The sequence below is a fragment of the Leguminivora glycinivorella genome, chromosome 9, assembly GCF_023078275.1.
Source record: "Leguminivora glycinivorella isolate SPB_JAAS2020 chromosome 9, LegGlyc_1.1, whole genome shotgun sequence".
Taxonomy (NCBI): domain Eukaryota; kingdom Metazoa; phylum Arthropoda; class Insecta; order Lepidoptera; family Tortricidae; genus Leguminivora; species Leguminivora glycinivorella.
The window spans coordinates 401,279-427,973 of NC_062979.1; the positions used below are offsets into that span (position 1 = coordinate 401,279).

At 39.0% G+C, this 26,695-nt stretch overlaps 5 protein-coding genes across 7 annotated transcripts in view; 3 read left to right on the forward strand and 2 right to left on the reverse strand.

Annotated features, from left to right (window-relative positions):
* The first annotated feature begins 232 nt into the window (after positions 1-232).
* On the forward strand, positions 233-1,967 carry LOC125229485. The gene is made up of 2 exons (XM_048134334.1): positions 233-541; positions 1,124-1,967. The coding sequence occupies exons 1-2, from the start codon at positions 404-406 to the stop codon at positions 1,334-1,336; spliced, it is 351 nt and encodes a 116-aa protein (XP_047990291.1). The 5' UTR covers positions 233-403; the 3' UTR covers positions 1,337-1,967.
* A 151-nt stretch (positions 1,968-2,118) lies between these two features.
* LOC125229483 (trafficking protein particle complex subunit 5) lies at positions 2,119-6,973 on the reverse strand. Of its 2 annotated transcripts, none has more exons than XM_048134332.1 (5): positions 6,691-6,973; positions 5,855-5,981; positions 5,353-5,436; positions 3,958-4,056; positions 2,119-2,326 (listed from the first exon to the last, which is right to left on the reverse strand). In XM_048134332.1, exons 1-5 carry the CDS (start codon positions 6,840-6,842, stop codon positions 2,228-2,230), a joined length of 561 nt encoding a protein of 186 aa, XP_047990289.1. In that variant the 5' UTR covers positions 6,843-6,973; the 3' UTR covers positions 2,119-2,227. The 2 variants fall into 2 exon arrangements, with proteins under 2 accessions (XP_047990289.1, XP_047990288.1); XM_048134331.1 differs by lacking the exon at positions 6,691-6,973 and adding an exon at positions 6,284-6,612.
* Positions 6,974-12,560: 5,587 nt separating this feature from the next.
* LOC125229745 (ras-related protein Rab-39B) lies at positions 12,561-14,928 on the reverse strand. The gene is made up of 3 exons (XM_048134676.1): positions 14,733-14,928; positions 14,303-14,654; positions 12,561-13,849 (listed from the first exon to the last, which is right to left on the reverse strand). The coding sequence occupies exons 1-3, from the start codon at positions 14,838-14,840 to the stop codon at positions 13,641-13,643; spliced, it is 669 nt and encodes a 222-aa protein (XP_047990633.1). The 5' UTR covers positions 14,841-14,928; the 3' UTR covers positions 12,561-13,640.
* Positions 14,929-15,074: 146 nt separating this feature from the next.
* LOC125229323 (THAP domain-containing protein 1-like) lies at positions 15,075-18,665 on the forward strand. 2 transcript variants are annotated; one of them, XM_048134132.1, is made up of 5 exons: positions 15,075-15,293; positions 15,443-15,548; positions 16,006-16,120; positions 17,352-17,544; positions 17,980-18,665. In XM_048134132.1, the coding sequence occupies exons 2-5, from the start codon at positions 15,467-15,469 to the stop codon at positions 18,601-18,603; spliced, it is 1,014 nt and encodes a 337-aa protein (XP_047990089.1). In that variant the 5' UTR covers positions 15,075-15,293; positions 15,443-15,466; the 3' UTR covers positions 18,604-18,665. The 2 variants fall into 2 exon arrangements, with proteins under 2 accessions (XP_047990089.1, XP_047990090.1); XM_048134133.1 differs by lacking the exon at positions 15,443-15,548.
* Positions 18,666-18,797: 132 nt separating this feature from the next.
* Positions 18,798-26,695, forward strand: part of LOC125229322 — a 476,654-nt gene continuing 468,756 nt past the window's right edge. The window contains exons 1-2 of the mRNA XM_048134130.1: positions 18,798-19,076; positions 19,707-20,096. The gene's annotated coding sequence lies outside the window, so the exon portion shown is untranslated. The remainder of the gene's footprint in view (positions 19,077-19,706; positions 20,097-26,695) is intronic.

A 26,695-nucleotide genomic window follows, 5' to 3' on the forward strand; every position in this document is an offset into this window, starting at 1 on the left:
ACGCCGCGGTCCCGGGTTCGAATCCCGGTAAGGGCATTTATTTGTGTGATGAGCACAGATATTTGTTCCTGAGTCATGGATGTTTTCTATGTATATAAGTATTTGTATATTATATATATCGTTGTCTGAGTACCCACAACACAAGCCTTCTTGAGCTTACCGTGGGACTCAGTCAATCTGTGTAAGAATGTCCTATAATATTTATTTATTTATTATTATTTAGCTCAATATTTGCTACTTAAAGTTTGAGAATCTCAGATTATTGACTAAAATTCAAAAGCAAAGTACAGAATTCTATCAAAACTTTCTCTAAACAATTTTCTGCTGTCAATGTCAATCAATTTCACTGTCATCTCTCATCTACTATCAACATTTCTTTTTCCTTCCCAATAATTTTGGAATAATGTCTGATGGATATGGATTCTCAGCACTGGAGTGTAAAATTATTCAAGAACAGATAAGACGGAGGAAATGCATGAGAGAAGAGTTTTTGAAACAAAGGAGTGATCCGTACAAGCATGCTGCGGAGGCTGGCTATGTGGTGAGTGGAAGCTGACGCCTCCAGTCTTTCAGAGAACGCTAAGCACTAGTAGGAAGAAGTTTTGGCCATATTACTGTCTAGAGTAGCTAGACTTTAAGTTAACAATGTAACCTCTCCTTTACTGAAACAAACACTGTCTATATTATGATGTGGTGGTGACGTACCTAACAAATTGTACCTTCAGCATGCGAGAGGGACATCTCTTTTATATACACTAGATTAATATTGCAGATGCCACACAAATTTTAAGTCTTCTTCCATTGACAATTTTTGGTTTGCTATGATATACATAAGTAGGCTAAAATAATAGTGTTTCCAAGTATTATGTAAGTGATTTATTTATACTACAACTGTGGCAAACAAGCATACGGCTCAACAGATGGTAAGCAGAAATACCTACTGTATGCACATTGCCAGCCCTAAAGTTGCTAACAAACATGTGAGAGTGAGAGTTACTTTTTTCGCGCTTTCACGTGAAAAAAAATTCAAGGTCGCGGTGCGGTGCGATCGTTCGTTAGCTAATTAAGACTGCAACCTTACTCAGCAGCAGGAACACAACACTAGGAGTATGATCTGTTTCAGTTTGACAAAGGCATCCAGCACTTCATGTCCCTAAAGACCTGTCAGTACGAGTACTTCGTGGCGTCTCCTCGAACGTCGCTGTTCGGGCTGCTGGCCATCGTGGGGCCCATGGTGGGCTTCGGGTACCTGTGCTGGAACCTGCGGGAGAGCCTCGAGAGGGACTACCGGTGCGGCAAGATCCGGTATAGGGATAGGATACATAAATTGAAATAATTTCTGTATGCCAGTATACAGTGAACTCCGTCACTAGAAAAAAGCGGCAAATTTAAAAAATATAGGCGCGAAACTTTTTCGTTCCATAGACAATATGAATTTCGCGCCTTTTCTAGTGACAAACTTGTTAGACCGACTATAGTTTCTGTATGCCAGTTTGCCAGATAGTTGCTGAATAAAATGTGTTGCATAACTTCAAAACTGGGTAAATTCATTCTGCTAAAAGATTGATTATATTTCAGATCATATTATATTTTCAAATTTAAAGCAGAATGGATGAAGTTATCATCATTGGCCACGACATCCTAGCAGATGATTGTTGCTGTGATTTTGTGTGGTGCCGGTACATCGTCTTTGGTGGCTTAGTAGTCCGATGGCAGCCCGACACATTTTGCCACATCTGTCACAGGTGAAACGCGAGTCAAGAGCAGGAGGAGCTCAGGAATGGAGCCTTTTCTGCTTAAGGTTGTCGAGCCAGGCTTTGTCGTGCTCCATCACCCCGTCGGATAAGTCACGGCGCCATTTCAGGTCTCATGCTAGCGCGTGTCTCCTAACTGTCTAGGTTTATACTAAAAGATTGCATATTCCTTGTACAGGAATCTTTGAACCTTAACATTGGGCGGGCCACAGGTCTTTTGGCGTCAGCAATTAAAGTGCAGCCTTGCTTGGAATATTGTCTATGGTACAGACCAAACGACAAATCACAGGATTTAGGTCGCATTTCCATTTCTCGCCAATCCTCATTCATGAATATTCTCTTTCTATACGAATAAAGATGATACTTAAGTATATAACGATTTATTTTTACCATAAATGCGTAAACCAAGAATTCTGAGCATTTACTTAACTGAAAACGAGTTTAAATGAATATTAATTTAATATCTTATTAAGTTATCGGTCGTCCAGCGACTTGTCGCGCGTGATGACGGAGTCTTCAAACTTCACCATGTAGGTGGTGCCTTTGTGCCAGTGGGCCGTCACCTTTGCGGGCTGCAACAAACGAGAACATAATCCATACTAATATTATAAAGAGGAAAGTGTGTGTGTCTGTTTGTTTGTACGTCTTTCACGGCTAAACTGAGCAACGAATTGACGTGATTTTTTAAGTGGAGGTAGTTGAAGGGATGGAGAGTGACATAGCTACTTTTTGTCTCTTTCTAACGCGAGCAAAGCCTAAGCAAAAGCTAGTTATGAATAATGTTAACCGGCATTCATCTGACGACAGTTTGGATCCATTAATTTAATTTAATTTAAAAAGGTACGTCGGCCATTGGCCTCTATCTTTGAGGCTAAGTGCGGAAACCGGAGCCCATAACCATAACCATAACCATAAGGTACGTCGGCAATGTGCTTGCGCGGCAAAAACTTTCAACGGTCATCATCGCGTCATCGCTCGGCGACGGACTATAACTCGCTCGCGCGCTATCATCGCGTCTCTTTTTAACCCCCGACGCAAAAACGACGGGGTGTCATAAGTTTGACGTGTCTGTCTGTGTGTGTGTCTGTCTGTCTGTGGCATCGTAGCTCCCGGACGGATGAACCGATTTAGTTTTTAGGGTTCCGTAGTCAACTAGGAACCCTTATAGTTTCGCCATGTCTGTCTGTCCGTCCGTCCGTCCGCGGATAATCTCAGTAACCGTTAGCACTATTAGAAAGCTGAAATTTGGTACTAATATGTATATCAATAACGCCAAAAAAGTGCAAAAATAAAAAATGAAAAAATATGTTTTATTAGGGTACCCCCCCTACAAAGTGGGGACTGATATTTTTTTTTCATTTCAACCCCAACGTGTGATATATTGTTGGATAGGTATTTAAAAATGAATAAGGGTTTACTAATATCGTTTTTTGATAATATTCATATTTTCAGAAATAATCGCTCCTAAAGGAAAAAAAGTGCGTCCCCCCCCCCTCTAACTTTTGAACCATATGTTTAAAAAATATGAAAAAAATCACAAAAGTAGAACTTTATAAAGACTTTCTAGGAAAATTATTTTGAACTTGATAGGTTTAGTAGTTTTTGAGAAAAAATACGGAAAACTACGGAACCCTACACTGAGCGTGGCCCGACACGCTCTTGGCCGGTTTTAATTTTTTTTTGTCTGAAAGCTGAGTTAGTCGGGAGTGTTCTTAGCTATGTTTCATGAATATCGGTCTACTATGTCGCGGTCGGGGGTTTTTTCAAAAAAATTTACAAGCTTTTATTCAACTTGCTTTATGTTAGTGTGCGTCAAAACGTAGAAGCTAAATTTGACCCACTTCCCGGTTTCCGATTGAGCTGAAATTTTGCACACATATGTAAATCACGTGACAATGCAATATTATGGTATCGTGGAGCTGATCTGGTCATGGAGCAGAAAGGTGGTCATAGGAACTCGTTATGAAACGTCGTATCCCCATCGAGTAAGGGGTTTTTAGAAACGTCTCAGAGAGCAGTAGATGACTGTTGAAAGAAAGGTACAGTCGGCGATGAAAGATTGTGCCAAAAAATATTTTTTTGCAAATAACTTGTTCCTTTCTATCGCCGATAGCACATCGCTTAGGTATCGCTTTTGGTCGGACGAGTACGTATCCCATGAATTCCCCAGGAGCCCTAGCGAGCTGTGATGGCGGACACTTACGAAGCCACTCCTGGTGAGCACGGCCTCGATGATGCCCGCGTTGAAGGTGGCGCAGTTCAGCGAGCCCTTGTCCTTCGGCACGCTGATGAACTTGTTCACCTGCAAGAAGGTATAGGGAGGTTAAGTTAGTTAGTTTTATTGGGCATTTTCCGCAAGTCGACATCCATTGTGCCTATTTTGCGTGAAATAGACGGGGTAGCACTACTCCAACCACCCTAGCTCCTCTACGAATCCTAGCAGTGTTTTCAGGTTGCTAAATACCTCTTTCAGTGTGTTTGGCGTACCTAGATACTTGTTCCTATATACTTCTACCTGTTTACAGGTATAGGGAGGTAAATAGATAGATAGATAGCGTTTATTGGTAAAAAATTGTATTTTACACGTCAATAATTAATTTCTAGTATTAACTAAAAAAAAAAAAACTTTAAATTGTTATTACATAATAATAATTGTTATTACTTAATATAAATAATAAAGAGAGAGAAGCTCTTTTTAATGGGAAAGGAACTATATTGGTAGGTGGTTGGTAGTACAGTCAACCAATTGGAACCCTAGGCCACTGTAGAACTATGTCATAGTGACGTTACAAAACAGATTGTAAGACATCTCTTACTGCTTGTCATTTTGATATGGTTCTAGAGTGGCCTAGGGTTCCAATTGGTTGACTGTACCTAGACTATATACCTATATGAGTTTACCAACTCCAATGCACAATTATGTAAAGTTTACGTTGAGTATTTTAGCAAGTTATACATTTGTATTAAAGTTTTATTTGGTACTAGTATTTGGTGTTCGCTCGCGTTAGAAAGAGACAAAAGTACCCTATGTTACTCACCATCCCTTCAAATATCTCCACTTAAAAAATCACGTCACTTCGTCGCTACGTTTTGCTGTGAAAGACGGACAAACAAACAGACACACACACTTTCCCATTTATAATATTAGTATGGATACCGTTAATTGCATTATGAGGGGTGTATGTGTAAGAGGAAAGGATGGAAAATGACATAACATTGTGCAACAAGGGGAGGAAGTAGAATATTACACTAAAACAAGAGTAAGTTAAATCGCGATGGCTTGCCGGAGCGATTTAAAGACTCGAGTTAGTAGTATTCATACTCCCCGAGTTACACACAATGTTTTTCATCACACTCGCAATGTAAAAAATATGTAAATAGATGTACAAAAGTTAAGTACGGTACAAGAAATTTCATTATTCCCTTGGGAGAACGATTTTTCTATAACTCACGCTCCGCCTGAGTGCAATAGCACATTTAAAGTGCGGGTGTGATGAAAAATATTTTATATTAGCAAGTCATTCAAATTCGTTTCGACAGTTCTTAAAAAGAAGCTGATTTGACTAGGAGGCAAGTAGCCTATTAAGTGGTCACTTACCAGCGCATCTTTCTCAATGATGTAGTAAGTTCTTTCGTCATCATTGGCATGTTCTAACTTGTCAGCTTCCTTGCCAAACAGCACCTGGAATGGTAATTATTAATGTAATGAATGATCATTCATTAATTTTCAAAACAGTGTTTCAAATGCTAGCGGAGATTATGGGTTGCTTATGTTGGTTTTTTTTATCTCAGTGGCTAACAAGCATATTTTCTGCTAAGCCGCATGGCTCTATCTCAGAATCATGGAACTATCAGAGAAACTATACATTTCCTTTTGAGATGGCGCTTTAGAGATAACTTAAGTCTTTTTTTTTCCCAAACCCAGCGGACATGTTTTCAAACTTCTAAAACGCAGAAAATTTAGAAGAAAATAATTGTTACATATTTTTTATGTTGAAAGTGCAAGCTGAGTTTCTAATGTCAGAAACAATATAAATTGATTAATGTTATTCTAGCTCATAACCACAAGATATAACTAATTATCCTGAATGTAGCTGTACCTTCCAGAGAGTTGACTTGACAAAGAGCAGCATGTTCAGCAGCTTGATCTCTCGCTTGCCGCCGCGCTCCCGCACAAAGTACAAGTCCAATAGCCGAGCACCCACATCTTGACCTATTTCCGATAACCTACAACAAACCAGTTAAAATAACTATATTACAGTAAGCAAAACATCTGATTTTTCTTCTTGTGCATGCATTTTATTACTAAAACTTGCATTTCTATGTAGTAACTTTGTTCAATAAAAGGTAATTAGCACAATGGCCTGCAGGCCCTCTAGCAATAAAGTTTATCTCCTATGAAAAACAACAAGGTTGACTTTTTGGGATCACTAATAGTGTCCCATATTAAAAAACTGAAAACTAGTGGACCTATTTCATTTATTCAATATGGCAGCCTCGTGGGCCTTTGCCAATAACAAGTCTATTACATAGATATAAAAATCACCGATGTGTGCATGTAAGTCATTAGGCCTTCACGTTGCACTGGAGGATAGCTGGAGCAGCAGTACAAAGCATGATGGCGGCCGGGACCACGAACTGCCGAGTGATGTCCGTAGAATTGGATATTCGCATGTCCAAACGAATTCTTCATCAACTGCACCCTTTGCGTAGGCTATTTACTGCATAATATTCTATCAAACTTATACATTAAAAAGCAGAATGCAAAAATAAAAAATACATATTTGGAGAACGATCCGCCATGTTCCATGGATCAATCGAAAGTCCCGTGGACCTATTTCTGAGGACTAGAAACAAGAAGATGACAAGCCATGTTGTTGTCGGTAAAACCTCTGAAATACTTTTATGAATCAAATTATCGAATGTCAACACTTACTTATTCTGAAGTTCATGTATAGAATGTGAACGATTCTGGCAGTACTGGACAATTTCGGAGAATAGAAGCGCGTACAGGGCAAGTGAAACTTCCCCTTTCCCTTTACTGAGAGGTTTGTCCAGGATAGAGGTTTTGGAGCGACTAGACGACATGTTTTAAAGCTAAATACAATCTAGCGTACTTATTCTACGTCTTAATTTGTTGTATAGCCTTATATTTAACAAATAACATAATAAACTGTAAACTACAACGACAAACACTCCCTCAGTCTGCCTGCAGTGTCAAATTAGACAGTGACATCTGTCACATGTGTTGCCAATATTGAAATATATTAAGTCGTGATTACATTTAAAATATTAAATCTTGTACGCACAAATATACTCTGTCAAACAAGCCTGTCAGTAAATAAGAACAAAGAAAACTATAGGTATCCTTTTCTCTAGCACCCTAAAGAAAAGGATGCATATAGTTTTCTTTGTTCTTATTTACTGACAGACTTGTTTGACAGAGTATACAAACCTGCTCCTATTTCATCTTTATCAATATTAAATGCAAATATGCTCTCACACATCCAATTTGTAAATACAAGGTGGCAAATTAAAAAAGTAAGTGCAAAGAGTTAAGCTCCCATTCCATAGAAACTTTAATTTTACCGATGATTTTTTTACTGACAAACTGGGTATGTCTCAGCATATGTATTAGAACAGTCAGAGGTTGTAGAAATAGGAAAACTGTAAAGGTATCCAACAAACATTTAGAATGGTGCTAATATATAATTATGCGTGTAAACAAAAGCAATATGGACCAACAATAGGTTCCATTGGCATTGTTGTCTCAAACATTCATTAAATTAATAATACATTCAACGGGTCCATTAAAGTATATTTCTTTATTTCTTTATTCCTTAAATTAACATTAACAGCCTAGCTAAACATGTCAATCGTACAGGAGGGTATAAACATGAATAATCCTGGTACACTTATATAAAATAGTGTGGCGGAACATAGAGTACATAATATAGTAGGTACTCACACGTGGATCGAACTTGGAGTAGTTATAGACTCCAAGTGACGGGCGCTGATCGCAAGGAATTGCGGCTCCGTGCTGTGAAACATATCCAGTTTGCTGTCGCTGGCCAGTATGTCATTGAGAAGGGTTAAAGCGTGGTGCAGTGGTGAGTGCGACAGAGCATGGGTGCGTGCGTATAATTAATACCTAATATTCACTACCTACCATAAATCGTACCAGGCAGAAGCGACATTATAAGCGGTATCCATATCCTGCAGGCATCCGTTACTCCAATGCGCGTTGAATTGAAACCGAATGGATATTACTTCACTTCTGTAATTTTAAGCACTACTCGTAGAGTTGCTACAATAATACAACTCCTTACCTACTATAGCTAGGTCTCTCGAAAAGCTACGCAAGGGTCAACCAACAGACGGAGTGTACGAAGAGTTATTTCGTTATCGCGATTTATTTTGGAACAATAAAAAAATGTTATCCCTAACTACAGTAACTACTAACCCATTTAGTAATAGATATATAGAAACTTCACATAAATCGGGGAAAATAGACCTTATACAAACCAAATAAGAACTACATCACACCTCCAGTATATGTTTTGATACCTACCAATATTAATACGAATCACATTTAAGCCAAGTATGTAACATCACATGGCCTAGTTCAATGAATGACAAAACTTGTATTTGGGTACGGCGCGGCGTCGAACCTTGGCCCACTCACAGAGGTCAATAGTTATCTCCCAAAAATAGTTTGTACATTTGTAAAAACGTATTTGCAAATTACAAACATTGGTGGGACCTTTTTTTAATACGACGTCAGTAGCAAACAAGCATACGGCCCGTCGTAAGCAGTCAGCGTAGCCTATAAGTAGACGCCTGCAACTCCATTAGGCACTCTTGGTCAAGGAGCTCGTTGTTTATAAAATTCAAAGGTTATTTCAATAACTTATATCTCTCACCATTTGTGTAATAATTTTGTTTTTACTTTAGTTAACTTCATTATATTGTCCAAGCGGTCAATGTTTTGTTGACAAAAAGTTAAAATAACAGGTGTTAGGATAAAAATTGCAAGTCAAAACAATAATATTATTGCCGATATGCTTATCATGGTTTCAATCTCATTGTATGATATTTTAACCCTTTTCCAGACAATAGGTAAGGTGCATTATGGTAATTTAGAAATGGGAATCTTGATACTTACTTAGGTATAGTTATGATGGATATAATGGTAATTTTTATGAGACTTTCGAAATTACTCTAATGAACCTTACTTATGGTGAACCATCAGCGTGGTGCAATGTTGTTGATGATAAATAAATAAAATAAGAATTATCCTAAAACTTGGTAAAATTGCACATCAATATTGGCAGTTAGAATTCGTTTCTTTGTCTGAGCAAAGCGGAAATCGCGACAAAAATATCTAAGGCCACAAACATGCCTGACGACATAACATAATATAGTGGATCACCTTGGTTTTATGCGATCTTGTGGGCTTCTTTTGTTCTAGTTACAAATCAGTCCACTTTTATGAATAAATATTGTTATATTTTAAGCATTAATCGCATTGTGGTATCGTGTACTCGCGCCCTAAGTTTACATCGGTTGTCCAAAAACGGGGCCAAAGCGCGATGGCGGGAAAGAACGATACTCGTATTTCACAATTTTGAGTAGAATTTGGGTAGAAAAAATCAGTCATCGTATTAGAAGGTGCAATATGATTGCTAATAAGATTAAGAATTATAATCATCACTTTAGTCTATTTACTCAAGTAATTTGTCCCTGTCCCACCGTAAAAGAATGAGTGGGAGGAAATAAATTAACCGTTTAAGTTAGACTTGCACAGCCCTATTTCCGCCCACTTATGACCTTGACCAACGTAAGTATGGGAGTGAATCTTCTGTGATCTCATCATGGTTTTGTAAATTTCTACTGATCACGAGGCAGTTATTTGTAGAGTGAAATAATAATAATCATTCTACGAGCCGCTTTTCCACTGCCTCGCATAGCATATTACTATATAGGTACAGACGCCTGTTTTCCATAGGGGTAGGCAGAGGTTACGGATTTTCGCTTTCACCATGCCCCCATCTTAAAACCCAGCAACGTATTTGCGACTTCTTTGGAGTCTCGTGCGTCCATACGCGACGATAGTGTGCTTTGTGCTTATCATCAGGTGATCCGTCTGTTCGTTTGCCTTTCACATTATACAAATGCTGTGCCATTTTGCAAATGATTAACAATAGTAAATACCTAGTATCTTATTACCTACTACGTTACAGTACTTACAGTATAGGTACAAGTAGCGGCACGTAAGTTTAGCGCTGAGTGAAATGTGGAGGGGATAAAGCTAGGAACATACTACGCGGACGCGGATCTGGACAATGAATATACACTTAACGGTGCAAACTATCAGTCGACGGTCGTGGACGTGGCCTTGAGCGCATGGACGTCCGATCGAAATCTGGCTCGCTGGATGTTTTGGTCAGCCGAAGCCACGTCCCGAAGACCGTGGCACACTGATCGGTCGCGGTCGCGGTCGCTCGACCGCGGACGTCCGCGTAGTATGTTCCTAGCTTGACTGCGCATGGGGACGTATATACGCCCTTCGCCCCCTGTAATCCCCTGAGAGACCTGTTTTTGATGACTACTGCGCAAAAGCGGTCAGCGCTAAACTTACGTGCCGCTACTTGTAATCTATTCTATATTCTTACCTCCCACTCCTACTGTAGGTAAGAGAGAAATGTTAACCCCTTCGTCGCCGTGCAATTACAATGGGTAAACAACACAACTATGTAACAAGAAATGACTAAACTAATGATATCATTAGCAATTTTGGAATGTGCCCAAGAATGTCTATTACGATTACTAGTGTTTACCAGTTAGCTTTATTGTTTTGTTTCCTTTCTATTATTACCTGCAGAGAGGAAATATGGCGCATTTACATCACAATTTACATAAGGTATAGCGGGACAAATGTAACTGGTCCATTTTTTCCGTGTATTACAATGTTTGCATTAAATAGAGTGTCCACCGGTTATACATATACGGTAGGCGTGTTCAGTGGATACATGTAGAACTCAACATCATAGTGTAATAATGGAGAAAGTGGATCAGTTACAATAGGCTACTTGCCTCCTAGTCAAATCAGCTTCTTTTTAAGAACTGTCAAAACGAATTTTAACGTCTTGCTAATATGGAATTAATATGAAATCGAATTGAGTGACGCCACGGTCAACTGAGTTACTTTATATATTTCTACATTTTCTACCCGACTTATTAAATAGAATATTGGATTTAAAAAATAACTCGTAGCCATGTTTTTCTTATAATTATCCGGTGCTTTATTTCGTGCACGGTATAAATATTAAATATTCTGTTTTAAGTACAGTCAAGTTATTGCCCCCCAGTCGAGATTTGCCTCGCTGTACCTTGCAGTAAATTGTCGAAGGAAGATTGTTGTACCCGCATCGCATACATGCAACCTTTTGAATGACAGACCTACTGCACTTGATTCTTTGACTGTAGTGTCATTATACTCATTATCACAAGTATGCGTAGTGCGTCATCAATTAGGTATATGTGATAGATTGTATGATCCGGTAACATTAGCCGTTATCCACACACAGGCACGCACGTCCCAAGCGACGCGGTGCGCGCCTCATAAGACGCGTCGCTTGGGGCGCGTCTTAGGGACCGGCCACATCAGAACGCTACCTAAGCCAGCGTTCCCACTTAAGCGTCGCGTGTCTCGGGGCGCGCAACGGACGTCTCCGCTACGCCGCCTGAATGTAATTCAAAAAACGTCTCCTCAGTACATTTTGTATAGGAAGGACGTAAGACGCGCCCCCAGGCGGCGCGGCGCGCGCCACGCCGCCGCCGACGTTTTTTGAATTACATTCAGGCGGCGTGGCGCGGACGTCCGTTCCGCACCTCAGGACATGCGTCTCTTAAGTGTGGCCGGTCCCTTACGTTCTTCCTATACAAAATGTACTGAGGGTGAGGATACGTTTTTTAAATTACACTCCGTCCGTTCCGTCTTACGACCTGCGTCGCCTGTGTGTGGATGACGGCTTATTCTCATGAAACCAAATGTGTATTCTAAATGCTAACCCACTTAATTTATTCAAGTGGGTATGAACTTGACTTTTGCAGTTGGGTATACAATCTGAGATACAGGATATTTTAGGAAGTTTCTGTAATAAAAAATAATCGATTAAATAAACGTATTTTACTATCCTCCCCCGCATGTAATTCTAATTGAGGTCATATATGGAACAGACAAGCTCAAATTATTTTCTCACACAATCCAGTGTTAAAAAATATGGCTTTTCATGCAATTCAGCTGCCAGTTTGTTAACCCTTACATCGTCAAAGACGTAGATCGTAGATCACGCGCGCGGTTGCAGCGCAATATCAACTTTTGTACCTTTAGGGGCTTTAGTTAAGGTTCAAAATGACGCGCCGCGCACGAGAGGCGTGTTGTTTAACGGGTTAAATACTTAAGTGTTAGGTAATGTGACCCTGAAATCAGTTTGACATGTATTACAAGCAATATGACAATGTCAAGTTGTGTGAAATAGAGAAAAAGTGGCATGAAAGAGCCACTTAGTTATTTTTAGAAAATTCAAAACAGATTGAAGACGATTTTCATTATTCTCAATAATAAAAAAAAAAACTCATGAGCTATTGAGAAAATAATGTAACTGGCTCTTTATTCAACTTTTTCCTTTAAATAACTACATAGTATATAATAGGTAAATGTTCCCAGGGCTTCTAACATTGTGATTATTCTGTTCTGGTGGCGTAATAAATATTTATACGACTTGTGATGAATATTTATCATTTTACTTTTCCTTAATTTATTTATGCATCGTTAACATTAAAATTACAATGTTCCAGGTACAATATATTCAGGTATATTAAATTTGACTTACGTAAAATGTAAAATTATAATTATTAGAATGTTAGTATTAGTACTGACTTCAAAATTCAACAAAAGATCAAGTTAACAACATTTTTTTCTTTGGTTCTCGGTTTAGGCTTTATGGCGTACAAATTTGAGACCAACACCACTTTTATCTAACCTCCTAAGGCCCAACTAAACGAAAAAAAAAGTTGGCGAAAGTGTAAAAAAAAATTAAAATGATTTTATTTTGTTCAAATATGAAACAAATGAAAAATACAACTATTGGAATCACAACAAAAAAAACATTGCGTTTATTACTAGGCCTCAGAATATTGGTAGATTTAGATGAAGCCGATTTTGTGACGCTTAAACTACGCCGCTTGTAGCAAAATTGTAGTTTGAATATGGGCTTGATTTACGTCTAATGTCGACTTCATATCTCGCTGACATCTTACCAGTGATAAAAACTCCAATGCCCAATTAATACTATACATATTATGTAGATTGTGAGCCTAGGAGGCTATGGGATAAAATAACCAATTCAATTTGAGTATTGCAGATCAACGACTAAGTGGCCACAAATGCATTACAATGTAGTGCACTATAAATAACTTCGCTCTAAACCTTAATTAATTGAATGTTATAAAATTATGCTTATGCGTTACATGAGCTATGCTACCGTCAATATTTACTATGGTCTCCCTTATTTTACGATTTCAAATATTAATGTATACCCTCTTCAAAATTAGGTTCCCCAATCTGCTCTAGAATATATTAGTAATTCCTGTAGCAGGAACCATGCCTAACTTGAAGAAATATGCCTATGTGGTTTCTTTGGAAAATGTGTTTAGTTTCCAAGAGTTGTACGGGAGAATCACACAGTTAAACTTCTTTAAGTTGAAATTGTATTGTTGTGACTTGAAATTGTATTTGAGACTGTGTGGAAATAGCAGAAATGTAGAAAAGTAGCACAATAAAAAAAATCATAAAACCAGGGACACCCTAATATTTACATTCTAACAGCAAGTTGACTGGACGGTTTCGGCCTCGAGGAGGTTGAAGTCCATCCCGTTGGGCCGGTTGAATCCCGTCTTGATTCCGTCCCAGCCATCCTCCACCTTGTATTCTCCTGTCTGGATGCGGTTGTACACTTCTTGCGCCACAAGTACGAAGGCTTCTTCTACATTTGTGCCTGACTTTGCTGATGTCTCTACATGGTGAAGACCTGAAAATGGGTTTAATGTAGTTCAGAGCTTAACTATGAAGACCCACTCAGTTACAATGTCATCATGGTCAAATGTCCACCTTCAAACTTAAAAAAAAAAATGAAGAACAAAGGACATAGCAGCATGGATACCATCATTGCATCATCCTGTGTCTTTAACCCTTTGTCTGAGTAAGATAAGGACACTGAACATATTTTTGTAAACATTTAGCATTTTTGGCACAAGCAATATTTTCTATTCAATACAGCAGAACCTAACTAAGTTAACCGCATGGTCTAGGAAGAGTCAAGCAATGGCTAAACTAAACTTTTTATTTTCAGATACTTAGGGGCAGTAGTAAGGTTGAACCAGGCAAAAATAATATTATGACAAAAAGTTGAAAATCCACTAAACTGTAATCATTTAAAAAGCTAAACATAATAAGTTAGAATTAAATAGATATATCCACATACCATTTTCCTCAGCAAACATTCTGGCTTCTTCACAAGACACTTCCCTTCTAGCACCGTTCTTGTTGTCTGTTCCTACAAGGTCGATTTTACACCCCACTAAGGCAAACACTGGCCTGTGCGGCTCTATGTGCCTCTTGGCCTCCATCATCCACAGCGGTATGTGCTCGAAACTTGATCTGTTACATACGTCGTACACTAGCAGCGCACCGACTGAGTTTCTATAATACGACTTCGTTATAGATCTAAATCTTTCCTGACCAGCAGTGTCCCATAGCTGCAATTTAATTCTCGTTCCGTCTTGCACGTCTATTATTCTAGCGAAGAAATCTACCCCCACCGTCGGGTCCGACAACTGGAAATTAATGCGTAATTAACATATCAATCCACTAAAATTGACTAGAACAACACAAAAACAATAAACGGATGGTACCTCTGCGAACTTTCCATCTGTGAAATATTTCAGCAACGAACTCTTGCCCACTGTACTGTCTCCGATTAGGATAAGCCTGAACTGGTAGTCGAATATTGGATCAACCATTTTAGATGCACTTTTATAAATAACATAAAATTGTTACCAACAAAGGTTCCGTCAAAAATTACGTATCACATCAAATGACTTTTTTTTTCTATGGCTCATCCAGCTAGAATGAAAATAGACGAACTGTCAATTGGCGCTACTGGATAGATAAGTTTGAGTAGAAGAAAAAAAACATGAATAAAACAGTCTATGTGGTCTATGGTCACTGACGTTGATTAAAAAAAATACGGCGGCTACAGCTCGGCTTCGCGCTGTTTGTGTTGCACGTAATATTTTATGTGAAATAATAGAAATATTATGTGAAATATATGTTATTCGTGTTTTTCTTATACTTCGTTATTTTATTATCATTCGTTTCGCGCATGTAGTGCTACTAAAAGGAGTTTTTAAGTGGTATCAAACAAGTAACCTATGACAGTGTTGGCGCTGCGAACGGTTTATGGACCTAACAAGGTAAGGACTCATTAATATCATAGAATGTGAAAGAAAGCGAATTATATTTATCCTATTATAATATTGAAAAGTACACACGCTATAAATATTGTTTAAAATGAATATAAGCGAGTAATCATTAATTATTATTTATGCAATTTGTTTTACAGATAGTTTGATTATTAAAGAGAGTGATGAGTTTTGCCCAAGCAATTGCTAAAATGAAGGATACTGTCAATGAATTCAATGAAAATAAAGGAAAATCTACGCCTATCGGTATGTACTAAAATAAACAAACAAAGTTGTATCACCTAGGTGTAAGAAATACATTGTTTATGTAATGTGGGTATTTTACTGTGTAAAGCTGCCTCATTAGTTAAGTAGTGGCGCAGACGACTCCTCCATTTAGTAAAAGTTTATTTAGCATAAAGCTAGTTAGACAAAATGATTTTACATAGAAAACATGACAAGTCTTTGCATACTTGGCAGCATGGTAGACAAAAATTTGGCATGGTACAGTTGCAACACTTACTACATTATAAATATGGGTGTACTTATCATTTACTACACAAAATGTACTCAGATTAGTCCATCTGAATTTAGATGAAACTGAAAACAGTACTATTTTGGGGCTAAGCCATGGAAAATCTTTTTTTGAGGTGTCTTATTCTCTAAGGACCCTGGTCTGTTGTTTTATATAAAATAGATAAATCATTCATGTTTTTGTTTATAGCCATGGTGGCCCCTGAGGTGAAGCAGAGTGCGGAGGCCGACACGGAGATCACCAAAACCTGTGCAGTCCTCGGCTGTGATGACTCTAAGAACATGAATGATGAGTCTTTTTTCAGGTAAAACAATTCAACCTTTGTAGACTTTGAATTTTTTTTTTCATTTAAACATGATCACATGACTTATACAAGTGAAAGATGTAATAAAATAATTAAAAAATTAAAAAACACGACTGCAGTTTTAAAAAGAACTGAAAAGATGAAAATAATCATACCCCACTCAATTAGTTTGCAAGATATTTATTCACGACGTCACATAGCCTATGTTAGTTGGGATGATGTGAGGATTCTAACGATACCTCACTTGTTCAAATCGGTTAAGGCATTCTGAACTTATGGTGGAATAAAGAAACACACATACATTCAAACATCAAAGCTAAACACAATACACTCTTTTTCTTTGAGCGGTTGTGCAATGAAGGCATTCTGTACCAGTCAACCTTAGGCTAAATCAAAAAACTTGCAGAGTAAAACTGTCTAAATATATATTAATTTGTTACCCAAATCAGGGGCGGCTCACTCCGCGATTCTATCACCGCGCTACAAGTACATCCTGGCGGCCGCGAGTTCGCGGCCTACTCAGGGGTGGCGGGCGTTCTCACGGAATGAACGTTCGCACTTTCTATTGTTACTTTACGTCGCGAGGTTTTTGCTAGCGATGTTCGCGTGTGGAATGCTAATAATATTTAGTTAAATAGACATATTCAATAAAATAAATACCATAGGACATTCTTACACAGATCTACTACTGATTAACTCCCACGGAAAAGTTCAATAAGGCTTGTGATGTTGGAACTTGAACAAAAATATATAAATACAGTATATATACGTAGAAAGTACCCGAGACTTGAATATAATAGTATAACATTTTATGTGAGTATTAATTCGTTTGAATCCATTGGTAACCCTATCGCCGGGCGCCGCGCACGTGCGGCTCGTTTCTTTGTAAGAATTTTGTAGGTATTTAAAAAGGCGGCATTTCGTGAACATCAAAGCAGTGGGCCTTCTGTACTTGTACTATTATATATTCTGTGCCCAAATGCCTGCACCTAGGATGTCTATTATTTATTAGTATTTTGGAAAGGGTAATTCGTTCAAAAGGCTTTTTTTCTAGGAAGGGAGGGACAGATCCCTATTGCGCCATTGTTAAGCAAATACCCATAGCCCAACCTTTTATCATAACCTAATGTGTAATGGTCCTAAGACATTGATAGGTGAAAATTGGGGCAATATTACACTTACCATTCTAGATCTAAACTAAGGGACTCTTTAAATAAATCTTATATTACAGGTTTCCAGAAGACCCTCAACTCCGACAAGTCTGGACAGACCTAACAGGCCGGAACAACTGGACGCCCACCGACTTCTCGTACATCTGCATCCAGCACTTCTCGGTGGACTGCTTCCACTGCAATGCCAACGATGACATGGTGCTGAACAGCAAAGCGGTGCCATCACAGAAGCTCCCTCATCATGTTCTTGAGGTCATTTTTCCCAATTTATTATTTTGGTCAAGAAGCGTGGAAAGCTTACGGCTCAGCCACGACATTGGTCTAAGCGCGACAGCGGCGAGCGGCGGCCATACATTGAAGCGAGACACAGCGATGGGACTTTTCATTCGCACGTATGGCTGCCGCTCGCCGCTGCCGCGCTTAGACCAATGTCGTGGCTGGGCCGTTATAGTCATAGAGTGCCTTCTGTTATGTTCTAGCATCTCTGTCATATAAGCTACTGCCCCTACTATTCTAAAAGTCAGGTGTTCCACTGAGGACTAGTTCATCTAAGCTAATAGTGCACTAACTTTGATGTGACAAAGTGTGGACTGTGGAGGTGCCAATTTAATTAAACATGGCTCTTGATGTAAGTTCAAAAGTTTTAGCAAATTGTCTTCCGAAAATAATATGCTATTTTTGATTTAGGTGGAGTACATAGATGAAGAAACGCTAGACAATGAAGATGACTACGAAATGGACTCCCAAGACGAAGACAGAGACTCCCAGGACGAACACAAACCCAAATTCAACAACATATCACACTCCAAGCCAACCAACGGACATGACAATGTCGAGCTCCTTCGACTCTTCACGGAGGTCCAGAAGATGCAGCGGCAAGCCGTCGGCCTCCGAGACAAACTCAAATACAACATGAGAATACATAACAGACAAAACAAAAGACTACAAAGACTAAAGCAAATCATAGAAACTAAAAAGAACATACTCAATCAGAAACGGAAGAAAAAGTCACGGATACTACTAACTTTACAAGACAAAATTAAAGAGGATAAGAACGGTTTAGTTTTAGCTATGCCCACTAGGCATACGGATGATTTGAAGAACTTTGCACTTAGTATTTACAAATATTCCCCACAGGCATACATTTACATTAGGAACACACTGCGAACTATGTTACCGAGCACAGACGTGCTAGAGACGTGGGTGGACGCAGGGTACACGCCTAAAAACGTGATGACGAATAGTAATATGATTAAAGTTAATTGTGAACAAACTGATAAAGAACTGAGCTGCAAAGTTACGTTAGGATGAATTGATTGTATGATAAGAATAGACTGCAGGTATTTTTGTGAATAAAGACATTTGAAATGTTACATTGTTTAATGATTGTACGGAGATTGTGAATGTTGTATCCTAATATGGTAAACACCATTTAGTAGCACCAGAAAAGGTGCTAAAAGCACTATAGAAGTGCCAATGCATGAAGAATTATCTCTATTCTTCAAATGCCAAGTTCCATGGTTGATCGAGTTACTTTAATCAAATGAATGCATTTGTCATTCTCCAAAGAGGCCAGAATAGCTATATGTAACCTGTACCTCATGCAGTAGCAAAAAATATTGACAATTTGACAGTTTGACTTTTATGTGTCGCAAGAAGCTTGCTTTATTGAATACTTTACAATTCTTAAATAATTATAATAGTTTTTACTAAGATGTATCAGTGAAATAGAGAAAAAGGGATTTTCATTCGAATGCTAGCTTCCATATCTGAGGCTAAGTACAGTAAGTACTAGAAAAACAAAGTCAATGAACGCATTTATTGTATACCATTGACTTGTATTATTTTGTAAGGACGGCGATTTGGCGATCTTATCACTGTGTAGCATTCACCAATCCGCATCAAACGAGATTGTTCAGTCAAAAACTCGAATTTGTATCAATTGCCTTATCCTTACTTATTTAATTATAATTCGTTTAAATTTCATGTTCTCTTAATACTGCATATAGAATCTGCATTTGAAAACCTACATGTATTTGAACTATTGTGTTTATGTGAGCAAATTGAATTAACAGTTGGGTGCGAGTAGAGAACAGATAAACGAAATTAGATGATATTGTGAGACTGGATTCCGAAAGGTTATCCCAAAGCAATAGATGCAATTTCGATAATACCGTAACCGCCAAGGCAATCCTATCCATTTCACTGTTACTTTTGATTTCTTATACGCCACATATCAAGTTAAGAATTTCAATCTTATTCCGAATGAGCTAGAGTCTTCTATTGCTGGACAAGTATTTCACGCTTGAACTACTTTCCGTGCTAAATTCGAATCAAGTTCTATTGCTATCGTAACAAGGACTTGTTTCGCCAGTTAACGTCAGCTGTCAATCGGCCATCTTTCTTGGTTGCAGTCAAAACAAACCGTTCGTGTTAGCGCCGCCGCTCGCCGACAGATGGCGCTGCCCCGGCGCGGCGTTAAAAAGAGAAGGTGTTATACGGCCGTAACGAAGTGCCCGAATAGAATAGACGAGCCCAACAAATGGTTCCGGTTTAGTGTCGAAAAACCTCCACGCGGGGAGGTTGTGTCGCGCGCTCCAGCGACGCGGCGTGCGTGTAACAAAATAAATACCCATCTGTCCAAATATTGTGCAAGTTTTTTTATTGTTTCCCGAAATAAGGATGCGTGTGTGTGTATGACCTGATAGTGACAAGTTTATTTTGTGTTTTCAAGTGCTAGTGTTTTGTTTTTGTTCAGTTCTGGATTTATTGGAGTTGCGAGTCTGCAGACGGATTTGTAAAAGGTATGGAACTTAATTGTAAGGCGAACGAGGCTGCGAATGGGCCAGCCGGTAACAGGACTTTCGTAATCGCGAGTCTACGCGCGTACGGTACCCATAAAAAGCCGAACGCCATACATGTGCCGGCCGATAGGACGTGTATATTTTTAATGCACCATTATATCTATAATATTAAATATTAAAATGTTATTCGTGTCATGTGTTGACCTAAGTTTCTCCGCTTGTATGGGGCGACAATTTCTTTTATAAGCCAATCGAAAGTACATTTCCTGGTGGATGCAATTAGTGCATCGCTGCAGTCGCAGTGTCGACAGTGAAAGTTCGTGGTTAGGTCGCGTTAGTTTAAATATTCAGGTCATTTGTGATGTAGTTAGCAAAACGTAGGTACTTACCACTTGGTAAGTTGTAGAAATGATTTAAAACTTACCGAGGGGGGCGATTTTCCGAGCGCTCGATATCGCCACTGAAATCAGTGGATATCAGCGCAACGCTATTTTGGACATTAATCCGACCAATATAAATTGGAAATGTCGTGTTAATTGATTGCTCGTATTCTTCTATTACCTATTAAAATTGAGAACTAGGCATTTCAGTGGAAATATTAATAAACATATAATATAATAATAATATATAATTAATAAACATAATACACGAAATCGTGCGAGTTATATTAAAATTGTCGCTCCCTAGGTCTATTATAGGACACAACTAACGGACCGAACTATTAGAAGAGACCGGCGATCTATTTCCAAACAACGTATAAGTATTAATTTGCGAAGACACCCAGGATAAATCTCCAATTCTCCTTTAACTGCTCTAAGGTTAACTGGAAGAAATTCCTTAATGGGATAAGTTCGCCTTTGTACAAATGATGTGTGTGTTCTTTTTTTCTTTACTGTGTGTGTTCTTATCTTTGTACAATAAAGTGTATTACTACTACTACTACTACTACTACTACTAAATACCCTTCACTTGTTTTCGTCAAATCGTCATCATACTCATATCGGTCCTTAATTTATAATACCTATATCGTTTTTGGTGCTTAGGCCACTTGCCCCGGTTTATCCATAACCAACCCGTACCCCATAATACTTATTGTCAGCTTGACAAGTTCAGTCAACAAATTCTACAGAAATCGAATACGAATACCTTCTATTACGAGATCATTTCCTAGCGATACTGTTGTCTTGCGTTGTTCGTATCATAATTGTTTATTTTGATAAACAATGAAGAATAGATATTCTGATTCATTGGCGCATAGCTTTGGCAACAAGAAGTGCAAATAGGTACGTTAAGGTTTTGTCCAAGACGGGTACCTTTTTATTAAGCAGTAAGCTTCTTTTCCTGTTCCTTACTCGGGTCCTTTTGATTAGATTATTTAATCAGGATCGGGACATGTGGGGCTTGTTTTTGTGAACGAGAACCTTTGTAAATCTACTTATCGGGACGTATGTATGTACCCATACACGTCATAATGAAAGGTATAACGGTCAAATGGCTTCTGTAAACCTGGAGAAAGCACCTAATATAAGGTAAGTAGGTAAAACCTACCTGCTGATATAAAAATGTCTTAAAATTGGGACCAATAAATTCCTAAAAGATCAAGTTTTTTAGATGAAACTTATTTAACTCAACACTGTAAAATTATTGGCAACATTTGATGACAAACTGTATCAACTTGTTTGGAACCTTGTTATTTTGAAAAGCAAACTTTTGTCGACTTGACTGATGATATTCAGATTAGCTGCAAACTTTAAATCTGTCTGTATTGTATTATGAATCTTACGATAATGGATATCAAGCTAAAGCTACGTTTATTATCGAAGTTATACTACCTAACTATCTACTGCTAAGCTAGCGTTCCCACTTAAGCGTCGCGTGTCTCGGGGCGCGCAACGGACGTCCGCGCCACGCCACCTGAGTGTAATTCAAAAAACGTCTCCTCAGTACATTTTGTATAGGAAGGACGTAAGACGCGCCTCCAAGCGGCGCGGCGCGCGCCACGCCACCGCCACGCCACCTGGGGCGCGTCTTACGTCCTTCCTATACAAAATGTACTGAGGAGACGTTTTTTGAATTACACTCAGGTGGCGTGGCGCGGACGTCCGTTGCGCGCCCCGAGACACGCAACGCTCTGATGTGGCCGGTCCCTAAGGTTTACATAAAACAGTACACATGTAGTGCGAAAAGCGTTTCCTTCGTTTTTTTCCGGAAGGGTTCGTATTCGTCATGCTAGTTCAAACGGAGAGAGATTGCCCCGTGTGGTGACGGGTTAAGAATTTCACCACTCCCTTTCTTCCCGTGGGTGCCGTAGAAGTCGACTGTGGCATAATGGGTTAAGTTGTGGCGTAAATAGGTGAGAGGCTGGCAACCTGTCACTGCAATGTCACAATTTGGATTTCTTTCAACCCCTTTTTGTCTAGAGTAGCACTGAAACTTAGTAGTTCATGTACTCTGCCTACCCCTTTATGGGATACAGGCGTGATTATATCTATGTATGTATGTAGTTCAAACAGTGTCAGTACGTCTTGTACTGATACTGACTGAAATAGCATGACCCGTATCGTACGCTTCTTTTAAAGAAAATATTTTCGCACTAACATCTGAATGTGGGTAGGTCAATAACTATTGCTATTTAGCTAACTAAATAAGTACAGTCAGCCAAAAAAGCGGTTTACCACTTACAGTACCTCAGTAAGCCAAGTATGCTAACGTGCCTACCTAGATATTAATTCAGGGAACGCAATTAACTGTTTTTATATCCTGCCGACTGTGCCAGTAATCGAGATATTTAGGTTATATGAATAAGGGCATTCTATTTTTGTTATGAATTATGATACATTAATCAAACGAGCAGACGGATCGTCTATCTGATGGTAAAGAAATAATAAGTTGACTTATCTACTTGACACCTGTACTGTAGCACATCTCGGACACTGGCGATCAAATATATGAAAGAGGCGCGTTCGTAGCACACATTCTAAGCTCGTGTAGGTGAACGCGTACCATGCTTGTATGAGTGAGAAATGACAGCTCGACTGTTCGCGTTTTTGACAGGCGGTAACTGTAAGGTAACCGAGAGGGGGTGGGCGGCTCTGTCAACGGGGAGCGGGAGTGGCCATACTGTACGATAGTACTCTTTATTATACTGTGCCTGTAGGTACTAAAATACCCACATATTCTTGATACTTTGAAAGTAGATGGGCTCATTTGGCTTGGCTTTTCTTGAAAAATTGTTGTGTAGGCACATTGTGTCAGATATTTTTGCGCGCTTCTTTCTGCTTGTTATTAAACAAAATTACTAGTTCACCGTCCTTGTCTTATCCCGGGATTTACCACGGCTCATGGGAGCCTGGGGTCCGCATTGACAAACCCCAAGATTTGGCATAGGCACAAGTTTTACGAAAGCGACTACCATCTGACCTTCCAACCCGAAGGGTAACTTAGTGGGATTAGTCCGGTTTCCTCACGACGTTTCACGATGTGTGAACATAAGTACTAGTTATTTTGTTATGTACAATTAACGTTTAGTTAGCAAAAGTATCGCATTTATAAACTTAAACGTTTAACAGATTACCCAGTTAACAAAGCGTCGAGATAGGAACTGCAGTTTGGTAATGAGTAGGTAAGTAAAGCGGCAAAAACTAGTCCCGGTTAGAAATCCCCTGCCTCCGGCAATTAGTTGTTTTGCGGCCGCACACTGCCGTAACATTGTGTTGTTGCTGGTTTTTTCTAGTTAACCTTTCGTCACGCGTGTTGTTATAGACTAATAAAGTCTAGTTTCCTCTCTTTTCTAACTTCTTTCTTTCTATGATATTTTCAGAGACATTAGGCGCTATTTTTTTTCGCAACTAAGGACAGTTTTTAGGACGTTGGGCAAGACCAGGAAATCCTAGAGAAATGGGAAGTGCCTTCGTTGTAAATTAGTTGACTAGGTCTCTCCTCGTTGGCGATGCATTTCCAGTATCTCGGCCAAGCGGGCCAGATGTAACTTGGTAAGTCAGTAACTGACGACAAATACGTTTACCGATAGCGGCATTTTAATGCAATCCGATTATGTACTTGCGGCCCCGGCGACGCCAAGGCTAGCAATCATATGCTGAGCGCATTACAATAATGCTTTAACGACGCGTAAGGTGCATCCTCTTTTCGAACTTGCGAATATTTGCGCGAATGAAAAGACAATTATAAGAATTTTAGTTGAATGAGATCTGGTTACGTAACCACTGCGGAGTGGCTTACTATTTGTGGTGCATCCTCTTTGAGAGCTCGCGAAAATTCGCGCGAATTAAAAGGCAGTTACAAGAGTTTTAAATGAGATTTCGACTAGGTACCAATCATATGCTGAGCGCATTACAATAATGCTTTAACGATAAGTAATGTTCTTGAGAAGTCGAGGTTCCTCTTTGCGAATTCGCGAATATTCGCGCAAACGGGAATAAGACAACTGTCAGAATTCGTCTGTCAATGAAAATAATATTGTAGTCTAAATATATAAAAGAAGAAGCTGACTGACTGACTGACTGACTGACATATCAACGCACAGCCGAAACCGCTGGTCCTAGAGATTTCAAATTTGGCACGTAGGTTCCTTATATAGTGTAGAGGAGCACTAAGAAAGGATTTTCCAAAATTCACCTCCTAAGGGGGTCAAATGGGGGTTCAAAGTTTGTACGGGGAAACAAGATTAGTTTGACTATTTTATTCGAAACTTCACAGGAAGATTCCTTAAGACATATGACTGAATACGTGTTTCAGGTTTTTTGAAAATTTAACCCCTAAAAGGGTGAAAAGGGGGTGATAAAGTAAAAAAATCAATATGGGTATCGTTTTTATGGTTTATCGGGTCGCTGATCACGATAAATAAAACGTTTTTAAAATCTAACGAGGCGGAAGTGAAATACCTTCTCCCCTGTTGTGGTACAATGGGGTTTAAATATCAAAAAAATATATAAAAGAAGATATTGATTGACTGACTGACATATCAACGCACAGCCGAAACCGCTGGTCCTAGAGATGTCAAATTTGGCGCGTAGGTTCCTCATATAGTGTAGAGGAGCACTAAAAAAATATTTTTCAAAATTCGCCTCCTAAGGGGGTCAAATGGGGGTTCAAAGTTTGTATGGAGTAACAATGTTAGTTTCACTGTTTTATTCGAAACTTCACAGGAGGGATCCTAAAAACATATGACTAAAGACGTGTTTCAGGTTTTTTGAAAATTTAACCCCTAAAAGGGTGAAAAGGGGGTGATAAAGTCAAAAAACTAATATGGGTATCGTTTTTACGGTTTATTGGGTCGCTGATCACGATAAATAAAACGTTTTTAAAATCTAACGAGGCGGAAGTGAAATACCTTCTCCCCTGTTGTGGTACAATGGGGTTTAAATATCAAAAAAATATATAAAAGAAGATATTGACTGACTGACTGACATATCAACGCACAGCCGAAACCGCTGGTCCTAGAGATGTCAAATTTGGCACGTAGATTCCTCATATAGTGTAGAGGAGCACTAAAAAAATATTTTTCAAAATTCGCCTCCTAAGGGGGTCAAATGGGGGTTCAAAGTTTGTATAGGGTAACAATGTTAGTTTCACTGTTTTATTCGAAACTTCACAGGAGGGATCCTAAAAACATATGACTAAAGACGTGTTTCAGGTTTTTTGAAAATTTAACCCCTAAAAGGGTGAAAAGGGGGTGATAAAGTCAAAAAACTAATATTTCGCTGATATTAGTATAGTTATTAACTATAGTCGCTGATCACGATAAACACAACGTTTTTAAAATCTAACGAGGCGGAAGTGAAATACCTTCTCCCCTGTTGTGGTGCAATGGGGTTTAAATATCAAAAAAATAATATATATAAAAGAAGAAACTGACTGACTGACTGACATATCAACGCACAGCCGAAACCGCTGGTCTTAGAGATTTAGCACTAAGAAAGGATTTTTCTAAATTCTCCTCTTAAAAGGGTGAAATGGGGGTTCAAAGTTTGTATGGGGAAACAAGATTAGTTTGACTATTTTATTCGAAACTTCACAGGAGGAGTCCTAAAGACATATGACTAAATACATGTTTCAGGTTATTTGAAAATTTGACCCGGATAAAGGGGTGCAATGGGGGTAAAGTCAAAAACACAATATGGGTATCGTTTTTATGGTTTATCGGGTCGCTGATCACGATAAACACAACGATTTTAAAATCTAATGAGGTGGAAAAGAAATTTTCTCCCCTGTTGTTGTGCAATGGGGTTAAAATATCCAAAATAGCCATAAGTATAGTTTTAGTTTTTATCTTTACTTCTGGTTCAAGAGATTTCAAATTGACACGGAAGTTCCTTAGAGGAGCACTGAGAATGGATTTTTCAAAGTTCACCTCCTAGCATGATAAGTTGACAGGGGCAAGGACAGGGACAGGTACAGGGACAGGGACAGGGACAGGAACGGGATAGGGTTAGGGATAGGGACAGGGACAGGGACAGGGACAGGGACAGGGACATGGACAGGGACAGGGACAGGGACAGGGACAGGGACAGGGACAGGGACAGGGACATGGACAATTGGACAGGGACAGGGACAGGGACAGGGACAGGGATAGGGATAGG

What these genes read in the sequence shown, in the direction of transcription:
- LOC125229485 (XM_048134334.1), top strand. Translation starts at nt 404, where the DNA reads ATGTCTGATGGATATGGATTCTCAGCACTGGAGTGTAAAATTATTCAA. An exon ending in CTGCGGAGGCTGGCTATGTG is followed by an intron (nt 542 to 1,123) that starts GTGAGTGGAAGC and finishes GATCTGTTTCAG; the next exon opens with TTTGACAAAGGCATCCAGCA.
- LOC125229483 (XM_048134331.1), bottom strand. Translation starts at nt 6,447, where the DNA reads ATGAAGAATTCGTTTGGACATGCGAATATCCAATTCTACGGACATCAC. An exon ending in TCATTGAGAAAGATGCGCTG is followed by an intron (nt 4,057 to 5,352) that starts GTAAGTGACCAC and finishes ACCTTCTTGCAG; the next exon opens with GTGAACAAGTTCATCAGCGT. An exon ending in TGCTCACCAGGAGTGGCTTC is followed by an intron (nt 2,327 to 3,957) that starts GTAAGTGTCCGC and finishes CGTTTGTTGCAG; the next exon opens with CCCGCAAAGGTGACGGCCCA.
- LOC125229745 (XM_048134676.1), bottom strand. Translation starts at nt 14,840, where the DNA reads ATGGTTGATCCAATATTCGACTACCAGTTCAGGCTTATCCTAATCGGA. An exon ending in CAGATGGAAAGTTCGCAGAG is followed by an intron (nt 14,655 to 14,732) that starts GTACCATCCGTT and finishes ATTAATTTCCAG; the next exon opens with TTGTCGGACCCGACGGTGGG. An exon ending in AATGTTTGCTGAGGAAAATG is followed by an intron (nt 13,850 to 14,302) that starts GTATGTGGATAT and finishes ACCCATTTTCAG; the next exon opens with GTCTTCACCATGTAGAGACA.
- LOC125229323 (XM_048134132.1), top strand. Translation starts at nt 15,467, where the DNA reads ATGAGTTTTGCCCAAGCAATTGCTAAAATGAAGGATACTGTCAATGAA. An exon ending in AGGAAAATCTACGCCTATCG is followed by an intron (nt 15,549 to 16,005) that starts GTATGTACTAAA and finishes TTTTGTTTATAG; the next exon opens with CCATGGTGGCCCCTGAGGTG. An exon ending in AATGATGAGTCTTTTTTCAG is followed by an intron (nt 16,121 to 17,351) that starts GTAAAACAATTC and finishes CTTATATTACAG; the next exon opens with GTTTCCAGAAGACCCTCAAC.